At 34.2% G+C, this 20,248-nt stretch overlaps 1 protein-coding gene across 1 annotated transcript in view; it reads right to left on the reverse strand.

Annotated features, from left to right (window-relative positions):
* LOC107697151 (solute carrier family 35 member F1-like) overlaps window positions 1-20,248 on the reverse strand; it is a 96,117-nt gene that overhangs the window by 30,722 nt on the left and 45,147 nt on the right. The window contains exons 2-3 of the mRNA XM_016497811.1: window positions 18,738-18,913; window positions 3,688-3,815 (exon numbers count right to left, since the gene is read on the reverse strand). Coding sequence (XP_016353297.1) covers window positions 3,688-3,815; window positions 18,738-18,913 — 304 coding nt within the window. The remainder of the gene's footprint in view (window positions 1-3,687; window positions 3,816-18,737; window positions 18,914-20,248) is intronic.

Raw genomic sequence — 20,248 nt, forward strand, 5'->3', positions numbered from 1 at the left:
ATAGATAGAACGACAGAACGATGGATGGATGGATCATCATACGGAATACTTCATACGAAATACGGAAATTCAATTCAACTCAAGAATTTAAACGGAACCCTTTATTAAATGTATTATTATTTTTCAGTGCTGGTTGATAACCTTCACTAGATTATACAGACCTCCTTGGACGGAAGTGTGGAATCTCTGAGCTCATTTAAATAGCTCTCTGCTGTGATGTTGCAGTGCTCACTGGACTTATTTGAGTTAACTGATCCCATTTTCAGAGTCCAATTTTCAGCTCTAACCTGTTCATATTCCTCTAGTGAAGTATTGAAAAGTTTAGAGTAAATACATTTTTCATAAGGCCTCAATGACTGAAGGACCCACAAGAGATATAACGAGGTCATAAAATTTATACTGCGCCTCCATTTATTCACCAAAATCAGAGACATTTGTTAAAACTGATAAAAAACTATAAATTGTCTCAGCTGATAAAACGAAAAAAGATAAAAGGAGAGAAAAAGGAGAATATATAAGCAGAATTAGTCAAGACATTTGCATTCTGGACCTCAGCCAACACCATGACCATCTATAACAAGTAATCATCTACCTTTAATGGGCAAATGTTTTAAGGAGCGGCTCCATCGCATGGTTTGGCATGACTGCCTATTAATATTGATGAGCCATTGTGTAACCGCATTACTGTCTATATAAAACAATTTTAAAATACACTTGTTGTGAACCACAGGGGAAACAGCACGCAAAGGTTTGGGAGGTAGGAAGCATCTCTTCCACAGTGAAGAGCAAAACATGCGCTCCAGTGTGGGATGAGCAGCAACCCGACTAACCTCAGCAAACAAGCTATCATGTTAGACTAGAAACATGAGAATGTTTCCTGCTCATTTAGAGCTGAAAATACACTAGTTCTGTTAAAGCCTCTGGCTTGTTTATCAGGGTTTTTTTTTTACCATGTTTCTGTTTGTGACTTCATTTGATTCCTACTGTAATTTAACATACTTTTAGTCTACAATTTACTGATATCCTATTACTCTTACATACTGAAAATTTGTATAATAACTACAAAACCATAATAACTACAGTTATGTTAATACTGTACTTTATGATTCATTTATGTGGGATCTAAGTACTGTAAGAAACATTTCGAATCATATTTAATGATTATTTAAACAATTATTTCTCTTTTTTGATAATGTACAGTAGATTGATGGATCGGGGTGACCTAATGAGTGAATCACTGAATTGTTCATCAAATTGAACGCTGATTCACAAAGGAACTGAAAGTGAATCATTCATTCAAACACAGAATCATTCAGTAACGAAACAACAATGAAACAACACTGCCGTTGACGGAGCAAAAACAGACAACGTAACTGTTAATATAACTTGCTCCATATTATCTTCTTTAACACTTGATTTATAAAACCATATCATAATAACTTCTCAGAAGGCCAACATGACTGAAATAGTAACACTTTTGAAATAGCAAGCACATACCGTGTCTTTATTGGGTTTTTTGTTTGTTTGTTTTGGGGGTTTTTTTATAAGCGGCAACTGTTGAATAAAATAAATATATTTAATCAAATCCCTATGGCATTTTGGAGGAAACTATGACTACTGTGGTAATTTTTTGTAATGTTATCTCAAAAACAGCTTCTTCTTTTCTGGCCAACTTTGAGCACTTAATGTTACCTGTCTCCTTGTGATGAATAACTAATGCTGTAGAGTTCCTCACTGGTAAATCGCTTTGGATAAAAGAGTCTGTTCAATTAATAAATGCATCTAACACAGAAACATTTTCAAGCAGGAGGTTTCAGTTCATTCGAGTGTGTTATAATGAGTATCAATGCTGGAGTCTAAATCTAAATCTAAATGTTTTGCCAGAGTTCCTCACTTATCTATTGCTCATCTGCACACGGCGCTCCTTTCCAACTCATTTCCAAAATGCTGTGATATGTACAACAACCAGCATAATAAAACATTGCCATATAAATAAAACTGAATGCACTTTTAGTGCCACTCACTGGACATTTCACAAGTGTTGTGAAACATGAAAGAAGCAATATAATATCATTTTGCAGAAATGTCAAATGTTTGATTTAATAGAGTGACACAGATGATAATAACATTTCAAATTTAAAGCAAATGATCTGTGGAAGGCTCAATTCAATTGGACTGACCAAATTTAGCCATGTAAATGGGTGATTTCTGACAGCATTTAAAGGGATAGTTCACCCAAAAATGAAAATTCTGTCAATAATTACTCACCCTCATGTCGTTCCATCCCTGTAAGATCTTCGCTCATCTTTGGAACACAAATTAAGATATTTTTTGATGAAATCCGAGAGCTCTCTGACCCTCCATAGAAAGCAAGGTTACTACCACAGTCAAGGCACAGAAACGTATTAAGATCATTGTTAAAATGGTCCATGTAACATCAGTGGTTCAACTGTAATTTTACAAAGCTACGAGAATACTTTTGGTGCGCCAAAAAAAATAAAAAAGAATGATTTTTTTTTGTGCTGCGCCTTGTTTACGAGCAGAGAAAGCACGCACATGCGTTGTGTTACTCTTGATAATGGCGGAAGATGGTAACTCGGGGGAGAAGAATTGTTGAATAAAATTGTTATTTTTGTTTTTTTGTGCACAAAAAGTATTATTATAGCTTCATAAAATTACGGTTGAACCACTGATGTCACATGGACCATTTTGTCGATGTTCATGGTACCTTTCTGAGCCTTGAACGTGGTAGTTACCTTGCTGTCGGAGGGTCAGAAAGCTCTCGGATTTCATCAAAAATATCTTACATTTTGTTCCGAAGATGAACGAAGGTCTTATGGATTTGGAACGACATGAGGGTGAGTAATTAATGACAGAATTTTCATTTTTGGATGAACTATCCCTTTAAGTCAAACTTCTTTTTACAAGCAATCATCACAAAAATTAATGATCAAAGATACTGCAAATAGGGGGTTGTACTTTTTTACAAGTTGCAATCAATACCTACAAAACTCTGAGCGGGCATGATGCCTTTGTGGTGTTTGTTTGAGTGTTTTTTGGGGAAGCATCTGTATTCACCTGGCATAATGCTATGGGATTTTATCACCAAAACAATCAATAACAACACCACACAGTCTTGTTTTAAGATGTTTACTCTTTTGTGCACATTATAAAATCCTTATTGATCAGAGCTGATTCTCTCAGTTACGCCTGCAGATCTGATAAAAGCCTGTCTGAATGTCCCTTTTAAGGTCTAATGGTAGGGTAGGCTAGGCTAATATATGACTGGATGCCAGCACTTTCGCTAACAAATAGTTGATGACAATCTTTGCATAAACAAGGGCGCTCGTAATGACCATCGGTGATGGCAATAGAAGAGTGAGAAGAGAAAAAAAAAATCGATCCTTTTCTCTGCTGGAATCTCTAGTAATCATTGAGACCTCCTCTGGCCACTAATCAAACACCATTAGCAGTGACGTGAATAAGGCTCTTTCAGCACTAACAGCGCTGTAATGAAGATTAAATGACAAGCGCAATGTGATGCAAACAGGCAAGATTTAACTGCCAGTCGGACAGACCTAATAAAAGCCTCTGCGTTTTTGCTTCTTAGAACACTGGCTGTTTCATAATCTGTCTTTTCTTTCCTTCACAAGGCACAAACACAGACTCGTAAACATAGTAATATACCTGAACGCTGGTCAGTGTGGTGTACTGGTAGGCTTTGATGACCAGGTAATTGGCCTCTATATCAATCAATCCCAGAATCATGTACTTCCACCATCTTCTTTTCAGTATGGCCAGCAGATTCTCTTCTCCTGTGGGAAAACATGAAGGTACACAGTGAATTCACTTATTAAGACAGTCTCCTGTGGTATAATCCATTTTACACGATCAATACAAACTTATATGTACAAACTGGTTGGGAAAACGATTAATCGGTTGAAGTGCTTTGAAGTGCTTTGAAGTCAAGCAGGTTGAAGCCAGCTATTAAAATCATCCAAGTTGTGTAATGCAGTTTAAATGAGCAGAACATAATCCTGGATCAACCTTCTTTTGCTGGTCATTTAAATCCTTGACCTCAGATGGTACCATATACAGTAATAAATCAAAAATTATTCCAAAATAAATAAATCATTTGTATATACACTACCGTTTTTGGGAAGAAATTCTGTTATTCAGCAAGGATACATTCAATTAATCAAAAGTGACATTAAAGAGCTTTAGAACATTCAAATATTTTTAAATGACATAATACTCTTTTGAACCTATTCATTAAAGAATCCTGAAACAAATGTATCATACTTTGCACAAAAATATTAAGCAGCACAACTGTTTTCAACAATAAGATATGTTTCACAGGCAGCATATCAGCATATTAGAATGATTTCCGAAGGATCACGTGACACTGAAGACTGGAGTAATGATGCTGAAAATTCAGCTTTGCATCCCAGGAATAAACTAGCATTTAAAATATTTGAAAATAGAAAATGGTTATTTTAAATTGTAAAACATTTTCACAATATTAGAATTTTTACTGTATTTTTAATCAAATAATTGCAGCCTTGGAGAGCATAAGAGACTTCTGATGTCGGAGTACAACTTAAAACACTTTCCACAATCCATATTTTGTAAAAGCTGGTTTGTAAGTTTCCAAGAAACTACAGATTAACCAAAAACAGGTCTACAGACTCGTCTACCGATCCTACAGTGAAGAAATAAAAACAACAGCCAGTTTTCTTTCTGCACAGAGAGGTTTTATTAAAATACTGCAGCAATCTCTTGAAATAAATAGGATTTTTCTATAGGATCATAACAGCAGAAGCACTGCAAGTAAAAAAAAAAGCAAGACGAATTGAACTTAAGAACAAAAGTCTTTGCAGACATTCAGTTTCCCCATTATGCATATTATTTCAAATTAAGGAAAGTGGAAACCTGATCACCAACTTTCTCTTGCAGATATAGCCATGATGACACTTTACAACTGTCCTTCTCACTTGTTTTGATTTTCTAATTGAACACAATCTCTCTGCAGTGAACAAACGCATTCTTGACATATTCCAGAAACTTTTAATGGACAATGGATTGGATTTTTTTGTAAGCCCTTATACGTTAATTGATTCATTAGGCCTTTTCAACATGTCAAACTCTCAGGGTGTTATGCTTGCAAAAAGCACTGGCTCCTCTAAGCAGCAGACCAAGAATCAGAAAATAAAGATAATTGCTCTAATCTAATCAAACACAAAACAAATGCTTTGTTCTTGCAGCTTCCACAGTCTTAACTTTAATTAGGAAATGAACGTTCAGGACAACTGGTAAAGTCAAGAGAACATCTGCAGACCAAAAAAAGAAAGATTTCTGAATGAGCCGCTGGTAGAGCAGCAAGAATATAAAGCAAAGCATATGTCAAGTGTTAGCTTTCATCTGTATGCTGTGATTGTAAAAAATAAAGGTACTGTACTGTATGTTAAGAAGTGAACGATTTAATTCATTTTTATTGAGATTGTGAGACAGACACTGGTACAAGAAATTATTTTGCAATTAAAGGGAAGAATGGATTGTACAAAGTCATAATCCAAAAATGTAACATCAAAATAGCCATTAATTACTTCTAGAATCAAATACAGGCAGAACAACAGTTTACTTGAATATTATTAATAATCAAAGTCAGTAGATCTCAAACAAGCTGTACATGCAAAGTAACCTGAAATATTTCTGATTTGATACTGGGTGCGAAGCGAAAATAAATCAATAAATAAAATGTAAAAAATAAAATAATTCTGTATAAAAAAAATTTCAATCTATTAGATGACAATGAATGCACTATAATGCATTGCTTTGTGCTGTATGTTAATTTTACTGTATGTTTCATTATTGGCTTATTCATTCTTTCCTATTCGGTTTCTAAAACCTGTATAAAACCTCATTAACGGAATTAACAACAGTAATTAAGCTTTTAAGTGTGACTGTTAAAGGGTTTCAAAGAATAAAATGAATGAAAAATTACATGAGATTCTCATAAGAAAAGATGAAATGAGATGTTACATGCAAGGGCAGATCTAATGACAATCAAATCCAGCAGATGTCAAATCCTTTCGCAAACATGTAAAGAGAAAGCATGTCTCCCCAGTCAAACATTTTAATATAGATTACAGTAACCGGAGACCTAATAACATTTGCGGATGCTTCTCAGTGGGGTCAGATTTGACAGTCAGGAGAAAAGTCATTTAAATCATCTTATGATCGAAGCAGCAGATCTAAAATCTCTCAGAAGAGAGAGTAGATATGTGCACAGGTTGTGACCGATATAATGTCATTATTATAAAATATTTGGTAACACTTTAGTTTAGGGACCAATTCTCACTATTAACTAGTTGCATATTAGCATGCTAGTATATTGGCTGTTAATCAGTACTTATAAAGCACTAATTAATGTTTTATTCTGCATGACCATATTTTAGATCTCTTAATCCTACCCCACACCTAAACTTAACAACTACCTTACTAACTATCAATAAGCAACAAATTAGGGGCCCTATCATACACCCGGCGCAATGCGGCACCAAGCGCGACGTAAGTGTTTTTTGCTAGTTTCAGCCTGACGCAGTTGTCATTTTCACGTCCTGCGCCACATTGTTTAAAGGGGTCATATGATGCGATTTAAATTTTTCCTTTCTCTTTGGAGTGTTACAAGCTCTGGCCATCTGTTCACCCTTGGCCGTGCTGGTCTAAAAACGAGGTGTGTTCAGGCACTTTGTTGGCATGTTGCTATTTTGAGGCAACTGAAAAAGATTGCGGCATTGACCAACTAAAACCTGGTCTAAGGTTATTTAGGTTATTTATTTACAGGGCGCGTTAGTAATATGCGCCTATAGGCGAGTGCACACCACGCGTACACTCTGCTTATTACACACAGAGACGCGCAGCAGCGCACAAACATGCCAAATATTAAAAATTAAAGGATTGCAATGTAAAAGATTATTATTGTGTAGGCTACATAAATATAAAAATGCCTACATGTCATAATGGATTAACAATGGCTTGCATTGCATGTATCAGAATTAGGCTACCTATTTGCTCGCGCACGAGCAGCTCTGTTTCATCTCTGGAGACACGTTCTGTCTTTGCGCTTGCAAATTCCGCCATGCAAATGGCAAATCCGCCATGGCATGAGCGCAACTGGCTCTTAAAGGGAACGGGAGATGAGACTCTGATTGGTTTATTGCACGTTATGGCCAAAACACCCATTACTCATTAAGAGCATAGGGACAACCCTTTTAGACATAGAGTCAAAAAAAATCATACAGGTACAGGAAAAAAAGATTTGGAATGACATGTGGGTGATTAAATGATGACAGAATTTTCTTTTTTGAGTACTTGCACTCTCCCTCTCAGCTTTATAAGGATATATGACACTGAACCGTTCTCCATGAGGCATATCATTTTGCTTTTGAATCATGTTACCTATTGCCACCTCCCATCCGTGAGAATGTTAATGGTGTGTGCCATTATATGGATTTTAACACGATGACCACAGTCAGCAGCTGTGACAGAGATGTCATCATAGTGCTTGTTAAAGGGACTGACTGTGGAGAGTGTGCTGGTCGAACAAGGAAGAGAAAATTACTCTTAAAGACAGGTCATTCTGAGAGACCATATAATCCCATTCCCGGAGAGTACTGACAAATCCCACTGTGTTACCAGAGTTTCTAAAGATGGATCTCTCAACAGATGACTCTTCCTCACACTGGCAGTTGCGAAGGAGACTGGCTGCTGGTTGTTCTCAAATTTTCAGAAAACATTATAATACTTTGTATTATAAACACAATTTACTTTATAAAGTAAAAATGCTAGGATGCAATAAGTGGATCAAAAGTGTCAAGTCATTTTTAATGTTACCAAAAAAAAATATTTTTTATAAGTGCTGTTCTTTTGAACTTTCTATTCATCAAAGAATCTTGAAAAAAGTATCATGGTTTCCACAAAAATATTAAGCAGCATAACTGTTTTCAATGTTGACAAGAATAAGAAATGTTTCTTGAGCAGCAAATCAGCATATTAGAATGATTTCTGAAGGATCATGTGACACTGAAGACTGGAATAATGATGCTGAAAATTCAGCTTTGCATCACAGGAATAAATTACATTTAAAAATATATTATAATAGAATACAGTTCTTTTAATTACAGTTCTTAATATTACTGTTTTTACTATATTTTTGATCAAATAAATGCAGCCTTGCTGAGCATAAAATACGTCTTTCAAAAACATTTAAAAAATCTTACCAACCCCAAACTTTTCAACAGTTGTGTATATTGAAATTTATAAATGTGTGTGTATTGTGTGTTTGTCTGTATTTATATATAATACACTAAACTTTTATTCTAACTTACATACACACATATACATAATTTTAAAAATTGTCTCTTCTCCATCATTTGATGAAAAACTGTTGTCATGTTCAGTAAAAAATGCACACAAACGTCTCTTAAAGGGATAGTTCACCAAAAAATGTCATAATTTATTCACCCTCAAGTTGTCCCAATCCGGTATGAGTTTCTTTCTTCTGTTGAACACAGAAAAAATATATTTTGATGAATGTTTCCCCCCCCCGAACCAAACAGTTGCTGGTAGCCAGTAGCCACTGACTTCCATAATATGGAAAAAAATACTATAAGTCAGTGGCTACCAGCAATTATTTAGTTACCAACATTCTTATATCATGATATCATGAACTCATGAAACTCAATGAACAAATTGAAGGTCAGTAAATGATGACATAATTTTAATTTTTTGGGTGAACTATCCCTTTAATGAAATAAAGGTTTACCGCCTGTTGCTAGTTAGTAGTAGCTTTCAAACAAACTAGAAGTGGAAATCTGTGGTGATGCTATGATGTAGAATAAACCCCAAAGAAAAGCCTGTAGCCCTGAGGTAAAGGCATCGATATGCAATGCATTAGTCAAAACAAAACAGCTATACTCAGGAGAACATAAGGCACTTATGATAAAAGCAGCCGTTAAATCAATAAATAATGCAGAAATCCTCTGTGCAGCACATCTACATTTACTAAAAGCCTTACAGAACTAACATGATCACTCCTGAGACTAAAGGACCCTTCCAGAGACTCATTAATCTGTTCTCCCATTAAAGAATAAAGACAAATACTTGGATCAAATGACCTATTTGCAGGTGTACATCAGAGACTGTAGACTGATTTCAAAGGACAGATGAAATTATGAACATTATGCACATTATGCATATACAATATTATATTGTTCAATAATTCCCCTTTTGTGCTATGTACAAGAAAGTAAATCGTACAGGATTGGAATGACATGAGAGTGAGTAAATGATGACAATTTTCATTTTTCAGTGATCTGTTCCTTTAAGATCCTCCTTAAAGAGCTAACATACTGCATAGTAAATGCACTGCCAACAAATAAAAATAGTATGTAAAGCATTATTCAGTGTGCTACACTGTTGTCAAACAACTTCATTACATTGTATACTTAATTCAGCAAGTGATGTTTGGTTTTCATCTGAGAAATAAATGTGATTAGTTTGCATTTTAACCATTTAAAGCTTACTGTATCATGTTTGATACACAATCTACTAAATGCCTTATGTAGTCTGATTGATAGTTCATAGTTTTTTAGCAAGTAAAAAGCATTTTATTCCCCATTTAGGCTGTATATCATATTGCTGTGAAATCCTTACTGATTTTTATCATGTAAACCCAAGAATAACTTTTACATTGTTGGTAATATTTCAAGATGAAAACTTAATGGACTGAAGCAACTTAGGTGTATTTGATTATCCATACATCATTTTTTGGAAAATCTTGTTAAAATGTGAGTATAAAATACATTACAAGCTATCAAAATTTCATTTTATTTTAGTCTTACACAAGAATAGTCAAAAAGTGAAGCTTAAAAATAGGAAATATTAACATGGCCATATAAATATCAGCAACTGCTTGGTTTGGGAATATGAATAAAACTGATATGAGCTACATATTCTCTTATATAATGTACTGTATATGAGCCTCAAAAGCCTGATGTATCAAATATGATACTCGTATATGCAAACTGTCTTTTTTCACTTTAGATTTTGTCTAAGGCTCGTTAAACAGTTTCTTTAAAAAAAAAAAAAAAAAAACTTTTTTGACTATTATTTCAAGCTTTACAGGTCTAATCCAATTCTGTGAAAAATCCAAGTTGATATTGCCACCATTTATTCATCACATTGTAAATGGATGCTCAAAATGTATCATGGGATACAGTATGTGCATGCTTATTATATACTGCACATTTTGGCAAATGTAGTAAGCAGGTCATCCGTGCATACAGTCATACTGTGCTTCATCTACATCTAGACATTTTCACCTAAAGCAAAAAGTATGGAAACGTGTCAAACACACACACACACACACAAAATACAAGTAAATGCATAAATGTTCATTCATTTTCAAATGATTTGTTAACATTTTTTAACTGTCCTTCTGAAAACCAGTGTTATTGTACTCTGAATTCTTCATGTTTTAGAGTGCATTCAAGGTATATTTTATCTGTAAGCGTGTTGTTCGCTAGGAATCAAGCCCATGACCTTGGCATTAACAAGACCTTAGTGAGTTTAGCTACAGAAATATGATTGTACAAAACCAGTGTCTGTGCCAGTGCAGACTCACTCCAACAAAACCTCCAAAAAGCTGCTTTGAATATACGTGTGTGTGGCCGTGAATGGCTTATTTACACTCAACACCGGCCGAGGAGGATACATGCACGCCCCATCATCGTGTGGACACAGTTTATTGATTATCTGTCCATTGGGGGAACTGGATAGAGTCGAGGTGCTGTAGCAATGCAAACAATAAATCTCTTCCCACACTCCTGTCAGCTCAACACTTCTAATCTGTGTCAGTAAGAAGGAGTGGATACAGCTGGCCTCTAAAAAGACAATAAAGACGCTTTCAGGGGTAATCATCAACGCAGAGGACAAAGCACTGACCTCACACATTACCCAGCAATCCTAGCACTCGATTTTGCAGGAGATAATGAAGACGGTGTGATGGATATGCTGCAAACTGACTGCAAACACAAAGCAGGTCCTAATAATGACATTTTTGTTCAAATTTTAATAAAAGTTTCACGATTTTAATGAATTAGACATGATTTGTGATTACTACAATTTAATTTAACCATTAAAACGTAATCCAGAATTTTTTTTTAACAAAAATGGAATTGAGGAAAAAATAAAACGGAATTCAGGAAAAATAAAATTAAAATGGATTTCATAAGGCCATAATTTTATTTTTGTTAAACTTTTAATAAATTCTTGTAAAATTGTATTAGTTTCATGATTTCAATTAATTAGACATGTTTGTTTGTTTTTTTATTGCTCAAATTTTATTTAATCATTAAAGCATAATCCCAAAAACATTTAAATGAAAAAACATTAAATTAAAAACATTAAATTAAAATGAGAGTCCGTGGGATGATTTCAAAATCAGGACATTTTCAGAGACGTGATATTCTGATGATTACTGTGTACAGAATTTTCCAAACTCTACGGAAGTTTTAATCCAACATAAACTGATCTGAGAAAGCAGTGGCTGGTAAACATGATTGTTTCACCACAGGGTGTCTAAACTAATCGTGGAGCTGCAGTGTGTGTGAGATCTGACGAATAAGATCAGAATGAACCTTAATGTATCTGTATTAAATATGTTAGTCACTATTCTGTGTCATTTTTCATTCACTATCATTTCACTGTATGCAATGCCAAAATATGAATATTCAAAGTAGTCACACTGTCAACACGCTTGGTTTAAAATTTATTAAATGTTTAACATAAAGTGTCGTGTATGGCAGTTAGCGGAAGCTAGAGATTAGGGCTGCCCCCGGAGCCATGTGGGACACTTTTTATGATGGATGGATGCGCTATATTGGACTTCTTTTGGACTATTGAAAAATAACCCATTCACTGCCATTATAAAGCTTGGATTTTGGAACTTTCATTTTTGGGTGAACTATCCCTTTAAACCATAGTAACCACAAATTAACCTGGGTTTTGCTACACTAACTACAGTTTAACCATAGTATTTGTAGTAAAATTGTGGTTATACAAAATGGTAATTCGCAAAAAAAAAAAAAAAATCAACAGGAATGAAATATGATTTTATAAGGGTGTTTATCAGTCAAATTCAAAAAAAAAAAAAAAATCAACAGGTATGAAATATGATCAGTAAGCGAAAAATAGTTAGTGTGAAGACAAGCTCTGGACCTCGGCAGGGTAGTGGGGAAATATATTTATTATTCAGAATGTTCCCAATGTCCCAAGTTATTTTTCAAATCAAATGGATGAGACAAGCTGTGAAAAGATAAAACTGACTGATTTTGCAGTTGCAATCCACCAGGAAATCAAGCTCCAAAACATCTCAAATATGATTGTGCCCTAATATCAGTGATTCAAAAGGTTCCTGATGCCAACTCTCTAGACATGTGTAGATGATAGCGTAAAAACAAATCACAGCGGCGTAAAATCAATATCAGGGGTATCACATCAAAATGATTCATTAGCTTACTGAATGCAGCTCTGTAGGGGAGTGTAACAATTGCTTGTTGTACAAAAAGTTGTACAAGCCTCTAATGTCAGATGGCAGTGATGAATACGAGGAGGCGGGGCTCTTTACCACCACGCCCCCAAAACTCAAGGCCAATAGGCACAGAGTAAACGGAATTCTACACCTGCAGCAGAACCTGTCCTACAGTCTAGCTGTCTTGGCTTACAAATACCCATGAAGTACAGACAATTTAGTTAATATTTCTTCATGTCATATTCAGTCATTTTAGACTATATTACTTTTAATGAAATGCCATGCATTTCATTTTAGTTGCTGAAAATTATATTTTAGTTGATGATAATCTGTAAAAATGATAGACATATCAAACTGTAAGAGACAATACTTTAAATAAATTTATAAATATTTATTCATGTAAACATAACCAATTTAACAAACAAAATAAAACATACAAAAACTGCTCTTGAAACAAATAAATGCATCAGAAAAACATTATTCTTTTAAAATACAAAAGAGTATAGTTAACTAAAACTTACCATTAACCATTAAAAATACATTTGCGTTACTTGAAATAAAATAAAATGTAAAAAATAAGCTTATTTTATTTCAGCAAGTTGGCATTTAATTTTAGTTGCAAGAAATGACATTTTAGTTGATGATAATCTGTAAATAATTATAGAAACATGCCAAACTATTAGAGACAATATTTTTACCAAATGTATAAATATTTATTCATTTAAACATAATCAATTGATTTAACTAACAAACAAAACAGACATACCCACTGGGATCAAAATATTATAGCGCTGGTCCATTTCAAAGTTAGTTAATTAAATACAATTAATACATTTATTTTATTTCAGTTCTAAGGCAACATTTATAATTTTATTTAGTCTTAAGATAACTAATACTTTAAATAAATTAACTGAATAAAATAAAGAATATAAAAAAATATTTAGTTTAATATTAAAATAACTATACTTGAAGTAAATGAACTGAAATAAAATAAACAAATTTTATTGCAGCTAGTCGCCAAGGCAACATTTAACTTTTTTTTTTTAGTTTAACTTGACATATTAAAATAACTAACACTTGAAATAAATTTTATTAACATGTCAAACCAAATATTTTAATCAAATGTATAAACATTTATTCATTTAAACAGAAACAGAAACTTGTATGTAAATAATGTAAAACATTTATGTTGTAGATATAACTGATTAATCAAATAAATAAAATAAATAAATGTACTGTAAATAATTAAGAAAATATTTGTTTGTTTGTTTATACACTATATATATACACACAATATAACAATTTAAATTTGTACAGACACTGAATATATATATAAATATCTTCCCGTTTTAGAGACTGCAAATCATTTTCTGTGCAGACAATGGAAAACTGACAACAAAAGTTATGCATTCTGACTAACATGTACAATATGACTGTCTGTTCAATCTGAATTGTTATATTTACTGTATGTTGTGGATATAGCTGCTTAAATATCAGAAAGTATAAATTCATTTGTTTAATTTAAAAATGTAAATTTGTACAGATGATGTATATAAATAAACGTCAATACAACATTTTTTACCAAAATAGTTTGAAGGCGGCATTTAGGACAGCACTAAACTTTGAGGCAAAAAAAAAAAACGAGTGCAGTTTTCACACATGATTTCCTCTATTTTCCTACCACTTCCCTCACAGCAACTGTTTTCAGCATCTTCTTTTTGTGATTATAACCGTTATTGCCATGCACTCGTTTTCCGTTGCCAGCGTCCACTTGGCAGCCATGGTGCAGCACTGACAGATTGGTAAGAAGAATTCTGGCATGCAATTGCATTTGTTTTCTATTCCTGAAACAATAGGAGAGAGAGCCATATGCTGGGCAGACACAGTCCTGCTGGAACAACAGCTATTCTGACTCCGTTTGCGTCCTCACACCGGGTAGACAAGTTATTCTCATACACTAATGTTTCTCCCATGCTTTGGGAGGCTATTCTTTCATTTTTATCTTTCAATATCAGCGAACCTGATACTAATGCAGCTTACTTGATACAGTACAGAAAAGGCCATTTACACAATGAAATCAGTGTCTGAACATCTCAGAAATCTACATCTGAAACAAACAGATGCATCAGAAAACACTATTCTTTTAAAATAGAAAAGACATACGCACTGGGATCAAAAAATGATATGTTCAAATGTTCATCAAAGGTTATAGTTAACTAAAAACACTTCATAACTTGAAATAAATTAACTGAAATAACAAAATATAAAAAAAATACATGTATTTTAGTTCAGCTAGTTGGCAAGGGAACATTTATTATTTTTATTTAGTTTAACTTGACCTATTAAAATAACTAATACTTTAAATAAATTAACTGAAATTAAATATTTAAAAATAACACATATACATATATATATATATACATTTTGTTTAACTTGACATATTAAAATATCTAATCCTTGAAATAAATTAACTGAAAAAAAAATTCAGCTAGTTGCCAAGGCAACATTCATCATTTTTATTTTATTTAATTTGGCATATTTAAAAAAATAATAATACTTGAAATAAATTAAGTGAAATTCAAAATAAAATAATTAATTTTTTAATTTTCAGATATAGGCTAAGGCTAAATTGATCATTTTTATTTAGTTCACCTTGATATATTAATAATAACTAAATTAACTAATAATAATAACAATAATAATAATAACTAAATTAACTAATAACTACAACTAAAAAATTTAATAAAAATTAACAAAAACTGTATAGACATATAGACAAAGCTAATGGAAATAACAAAAACTCGCAACAAAATTAGTAAAACCTTAACTAAAATTAAAATTAAAACAGAAAATATAAAAATTCCTTACAAAAATATCTCAGTAATGCTAAACTAACACTGCCTCAGAGGTTTGGCTGGCTTAAGCAAATGAAAGCTTTCTCAATTGATTAAAAGTTAGACAAGGTGTATTTAAAATTGCCTCTTATCAGCAGAGCGCAGTGTTCTGGAATTGCCATAATATGAATCAGGCTTAATATCACAGGGCAGAGCAAAATGCTGTCGCTCGAAACGTTTCTGTCAGCCATCAGCATTAGCCCCAAGTAATTAATAACTGCCTGGCCGCATTAGTACAGGAAAACACATTATGTCTCCACCGGTAAAAAGTGATGCAGTTTTGACTAGAAAGAGAGAGAGAAAGACTGATTTCCCTCCATAGTCCATCTCCAGTTCTGCAGCTCCGTGGTTTAAATCCAATTTGAACGGAGCACAAGGGTCATAACAGCTACAAGCTACACAGAAGAGGTGAGAAGAGACGACCGGAAGGGAAGGAAATGAGAAAAGCACGTTTCACTTTACCAAAGCTATTGTAAGATGACAGCCTCTACATTGTCGGACTGTAGAAGATGAGCATCATTGTTTGGCTGGAGCTCGTGGACACGGACCGGCTGACAGGCAGCTGCTCTTGTTGCCCTCTCGTTATCCTAAAAACACACAGTCCCTGCCCACTTTCTGTAGCGTGCGCCTGTGTTTACCGAGGCTGCAGACACAACTCCTTGGTCACTGGAGTAGAACAAAGAGACTGCGCCAATTTGGCAGGGGGCCGCTGACGGCTCGCTCAGAGCGACGTGCTTGAAATAACGAGTTTGTATGCAGCCTTTGCGTGCAGTGTTTGCATGCTTCAAAATACGGTTCAGCAAGACTTGTCAATTAAAATGATGCATTATGGGTGGAAAAAGAGCTACGAAAAAAAGTTTTCAAACTTTTACTATTCAGATAATCATATGCAAAATATCTTCACCTATTATTTAAAAATAGGTGATATATATGCATATGTCTATGTAAATCAATGTGTATTTGCACCGATATTAAAAATATATTGTATATAATATTTTAAATATATTGATAAACATGAATATATATAATAATATGTATATATTACTGTACTATTTATACCTATATAATGTACATAATTCATACACACAGATACACACAGACACACACATTTGTTTTAATTTAAATATTTAATATATAAATAATTATGTTATAATTTATATTTTTTACACAAATATTATATATATATATATATATATATATATATATATAATATTTACACATAATTTACACAGCTCATACATACAGTATATACACATATATATATATATATGCACATACACAGTTTATCATTTATATACAAGTTAGTCTCCAAAACTAAACTAGTTCAAAACTAGTCTCCAAAACTGCACAAATGTTCTAAGTGAAAAAGTGATAAGTGATCAGCTAGACATGTCCATCTGACTGAACCTATGACATGATTACTTACCAATCAAATAGACATAAAATCTTGCATTTTCATGGAAATATTCTATTTCAAATGACAAATGTAGAGTTTAGTACCAATCTGAATAATGTACTCTGTGTAATATTTATAGTATAAAAGTATGAAAGCTCATGGCGATTGCAGCGCAGCAAAGATTTTCATCCAAAGTCATTTAGCCTTCAAAAAATGACTAATCCATTAATGACCTTAAAGGCGCTTATTAGAACAACCTGATTTCTGTATAAAAAGAGAGTGTTAGTCAGGGAATCACGTGATCCGTTATAAATAGACTGTGAGTTGGCATATTTCTCAGCTCAGAACACGATTCTTTTTCATTTCTATTCTTAGCCTGCTGAAAGTGTGCCAGAAAACATTGTGTCAAAGCTTTCTGCTTGGACACGAAGCTCAACATGAAATCAATTAGGAACTAAAACCTGAGCACAACACCTGTAACCTGACTTGCCATCTAGACATGAAGTGAAAATGCTTAGAAATATGAAACTTATTTATTACTTCAACATTAAGAAAGGGCTTATTATGCACTCCTATGTTTCATTTAGAACTATAAAATAAAGGACAGAGTATTTGTCCACATTTACTTAGTTCAGTCAATGCAAATTTGACATTTTTCAAATGAATGATATAAAGGGGTCATATTATGCGATTTCAATTTTTCCTTTCGCTTTGGAGTGTTACAAGCTCTTGGTGCATAAAGAAGATCTGTAAAGTTGCAAAGACTAAAGTCTCAAATCCAAAGAGATATTCTTTATAAAAGTTAAGAGTCAGCCATGCCTACCTAAAACGGCTCGTTCTAACACGCCCCCACATGTCTACCTCACTATGTGGGAAGATTTGCATAATGCTGCCCAAATGTTCACGCAAAGAAAGAAGGCGTAACTTTTATTCTCGCTGTAGTATTGTTGTTGCCGCCGCCGCCGCCATGTCGTGAAGGCGCTGTGTTTCGTTGTGAAAGCGAAACTACTTTGTTTGGTCTTCCAAAAGAGGACGATATCTGCTTCGTCATGCCTGGAGCTGATCCATGCTGGTCGCTGAGGAAATACATCAACTTCGCGCTGTGGATCGCCGGATCGGCTTTCACCGTGGACGAAACGGAGTCCAGCCCGGGGTCGTCACATGTGGTTGCCGCAAGCCTCCTTCGTCGAATCCGCCGGCTGTGCCGTTCTCAAGCCCGCCCGCCCACCGCCGCTCACTCAAACCGGCCTCAGCTTACTCTAGGCTGCCGCTCACTTAAGCCCGCCGTGTGTGACGCTGTGTGTTTCGTTGTGAAAGCGAAACTACTTATTAATATTTATAATATATACTAAACTAAACAAGTGGACATTCTATTACACATTAACTAAACATTAACATTAACTAAAGAGAAAAAAATGTGACAAAAGTCAAATGTGATGCATTTATATTTATATTAACTAAAATATAAGAGAATAAGAGAATTTGTCTGTAATTTAACAATACAGTAATATAAAACTATAACTTAAATAAAAAATATAAGCATCAAAGGCAGGTCTCCTTTTTCCCTTTTTAAAAACAGCCATCTACACAGCCTGACTGACATATTTCTGAATAGAAACAGTCTAGTAGTTTTGAAAGTTTCTGCCAGAGTCCCAGAAGAGGTCACACTCGAGACAGAAAAGAGAAATATAATGAAAAAACTTCGAATAACCTTTTTCTGACAGTCTCTCATAAAAAAATGTATGTTCATATGGTCTTATCATCACGTTGTCTTACAGATAACCTCACGGTATGTTTCCATTTGACAGTGTTTTTATTAAACTGCACAGAAACCTCAAGGAGCCACCCTTACCTTGCCTGACTGCGAGTGTGGTGGTGTAGACCAGGAACAGCAGGATGTAGTTGAGAAAGCTCTGAAACACGGGGGTGTTGGCGTGGTAATCATCCGCCAGGTATTTGCTGGTCAGGCCAATCCCACAGATGAGCAGTGATAAGACCTGGCCAAGGGCCAGCGTGAGAAGAAGTTCCCTGTCAACGGAAATCCAGGAGTCAGTCTCATATCACACAGATTCACAGAGAAACTGTACTGTAAGTATGTACTGTGTGACCTTGACCCTGACAGATGGGCACATTAAAGGAAGAGTTCACCCCAAAATTAAACTTTACTGAATCATTTACTCACCCTGAGGCCATCTAAGATGTAGATGAATTTGTTTCTTCATCAGATTTGGAGAAATTTAGCATTACATCACATGCTCACCAATGGATCCTCTGCAGTGAATGGGTGCCGTCAGAATGAGAGTCCAAACACCTGATAAAAACATCACAATAATCCACACAACTACAGTCCATCAATTAATGTCTTTAATGGACTGGACTGGAGTGGATTACTTGTGGATTATTGCAAAGTTTTTTTATCAGCTGTTTGGACTCTAATTCTGACGGCACCCATTCACTGCAGAGGATCCATTGGTGAGCAAAATCTGTTCTGATCAAGAAACAAATTCATCAACATCTTTGATAACAAATTTTCATTTTTGAATGAACTACTTCTTTAAAAGTAGAGAAAATTATAGAACTAGCTTGTGAATGTTGATATGCATATAACTGTGCTACTTGAGCAGTGACCCAAGGATAAATCTCAACAACCTTGGAGAAAAATGGGTTTGGAGAATAATGGTTCCTTGTCCTGCTCTTCCTCTCACCCCATCATAAAAGGGTCTAATTTGTCTAACTTTTACCAAGTGACAGATGAATTTGAGACATAAGAATTTAATTGGGCGTACACAACTTCTGATGTAAACAACAAATGACAGAGAAAGTGTGTTTTCCTTTCTTTAAAAGCTGATAAGCCTGTTTATTTTGCAGCTATACAAGATTATATTCCCCTTTGGTTTGTATAGGTGTGTTGTGTGCAAGTTGAGATAAAAATAGTGTAACAATAAAGTGTGAACAAAGTGAAAGGTGCTAATACTTTGAAGACACAATATGTATCTTTGTGAAACGCTACCAAGCTTTTCAAGAGAAAACATTCAACTGCAGGAGAAGACACACTTTTCTTTGTTTAAATGCTTCCAGTCAATTAACACTTCATTTCTTGTTGAAGCACATTACAACTTTTATCAACAGTTTGGTCTTTACAGAGTGGTTCCTAGAGTATGATTGTCTGAGTTGGTAAATAAATAAAAGTAGCAATGCCACTAACCTAAACTATAATTTAAATATAGTTCATGTTTAATGTTAAACTTGATGTTTGTATTGAAAAAAGTAAACTTACTATGGTAAAAAAAAAGGGTCATTTTTAATGTGTTTGAAAGAATTTGTACATTTTTTTGAAAGGGGTCTCTTGCTCAGGAAGGCTAC

Source organism: Sinocyclocheilus anshuiensis, unplaced genomic scaffold (genome assembly GCF_001515605.1).
Source record: "Sinocyclocheilus anshuiensis isolate Anshui unplaced genomic scaffold, SAMN03320099.WGS_v1.1 scaffold38, whole genome shotgun sequence".
NCBI lineage: Eukaryota > Metazoa > Chordata > Actinopteri > Cypriniformes > Cyprinidae > Sinocyclocheilus > Sinocyclocheilus anshuiensis.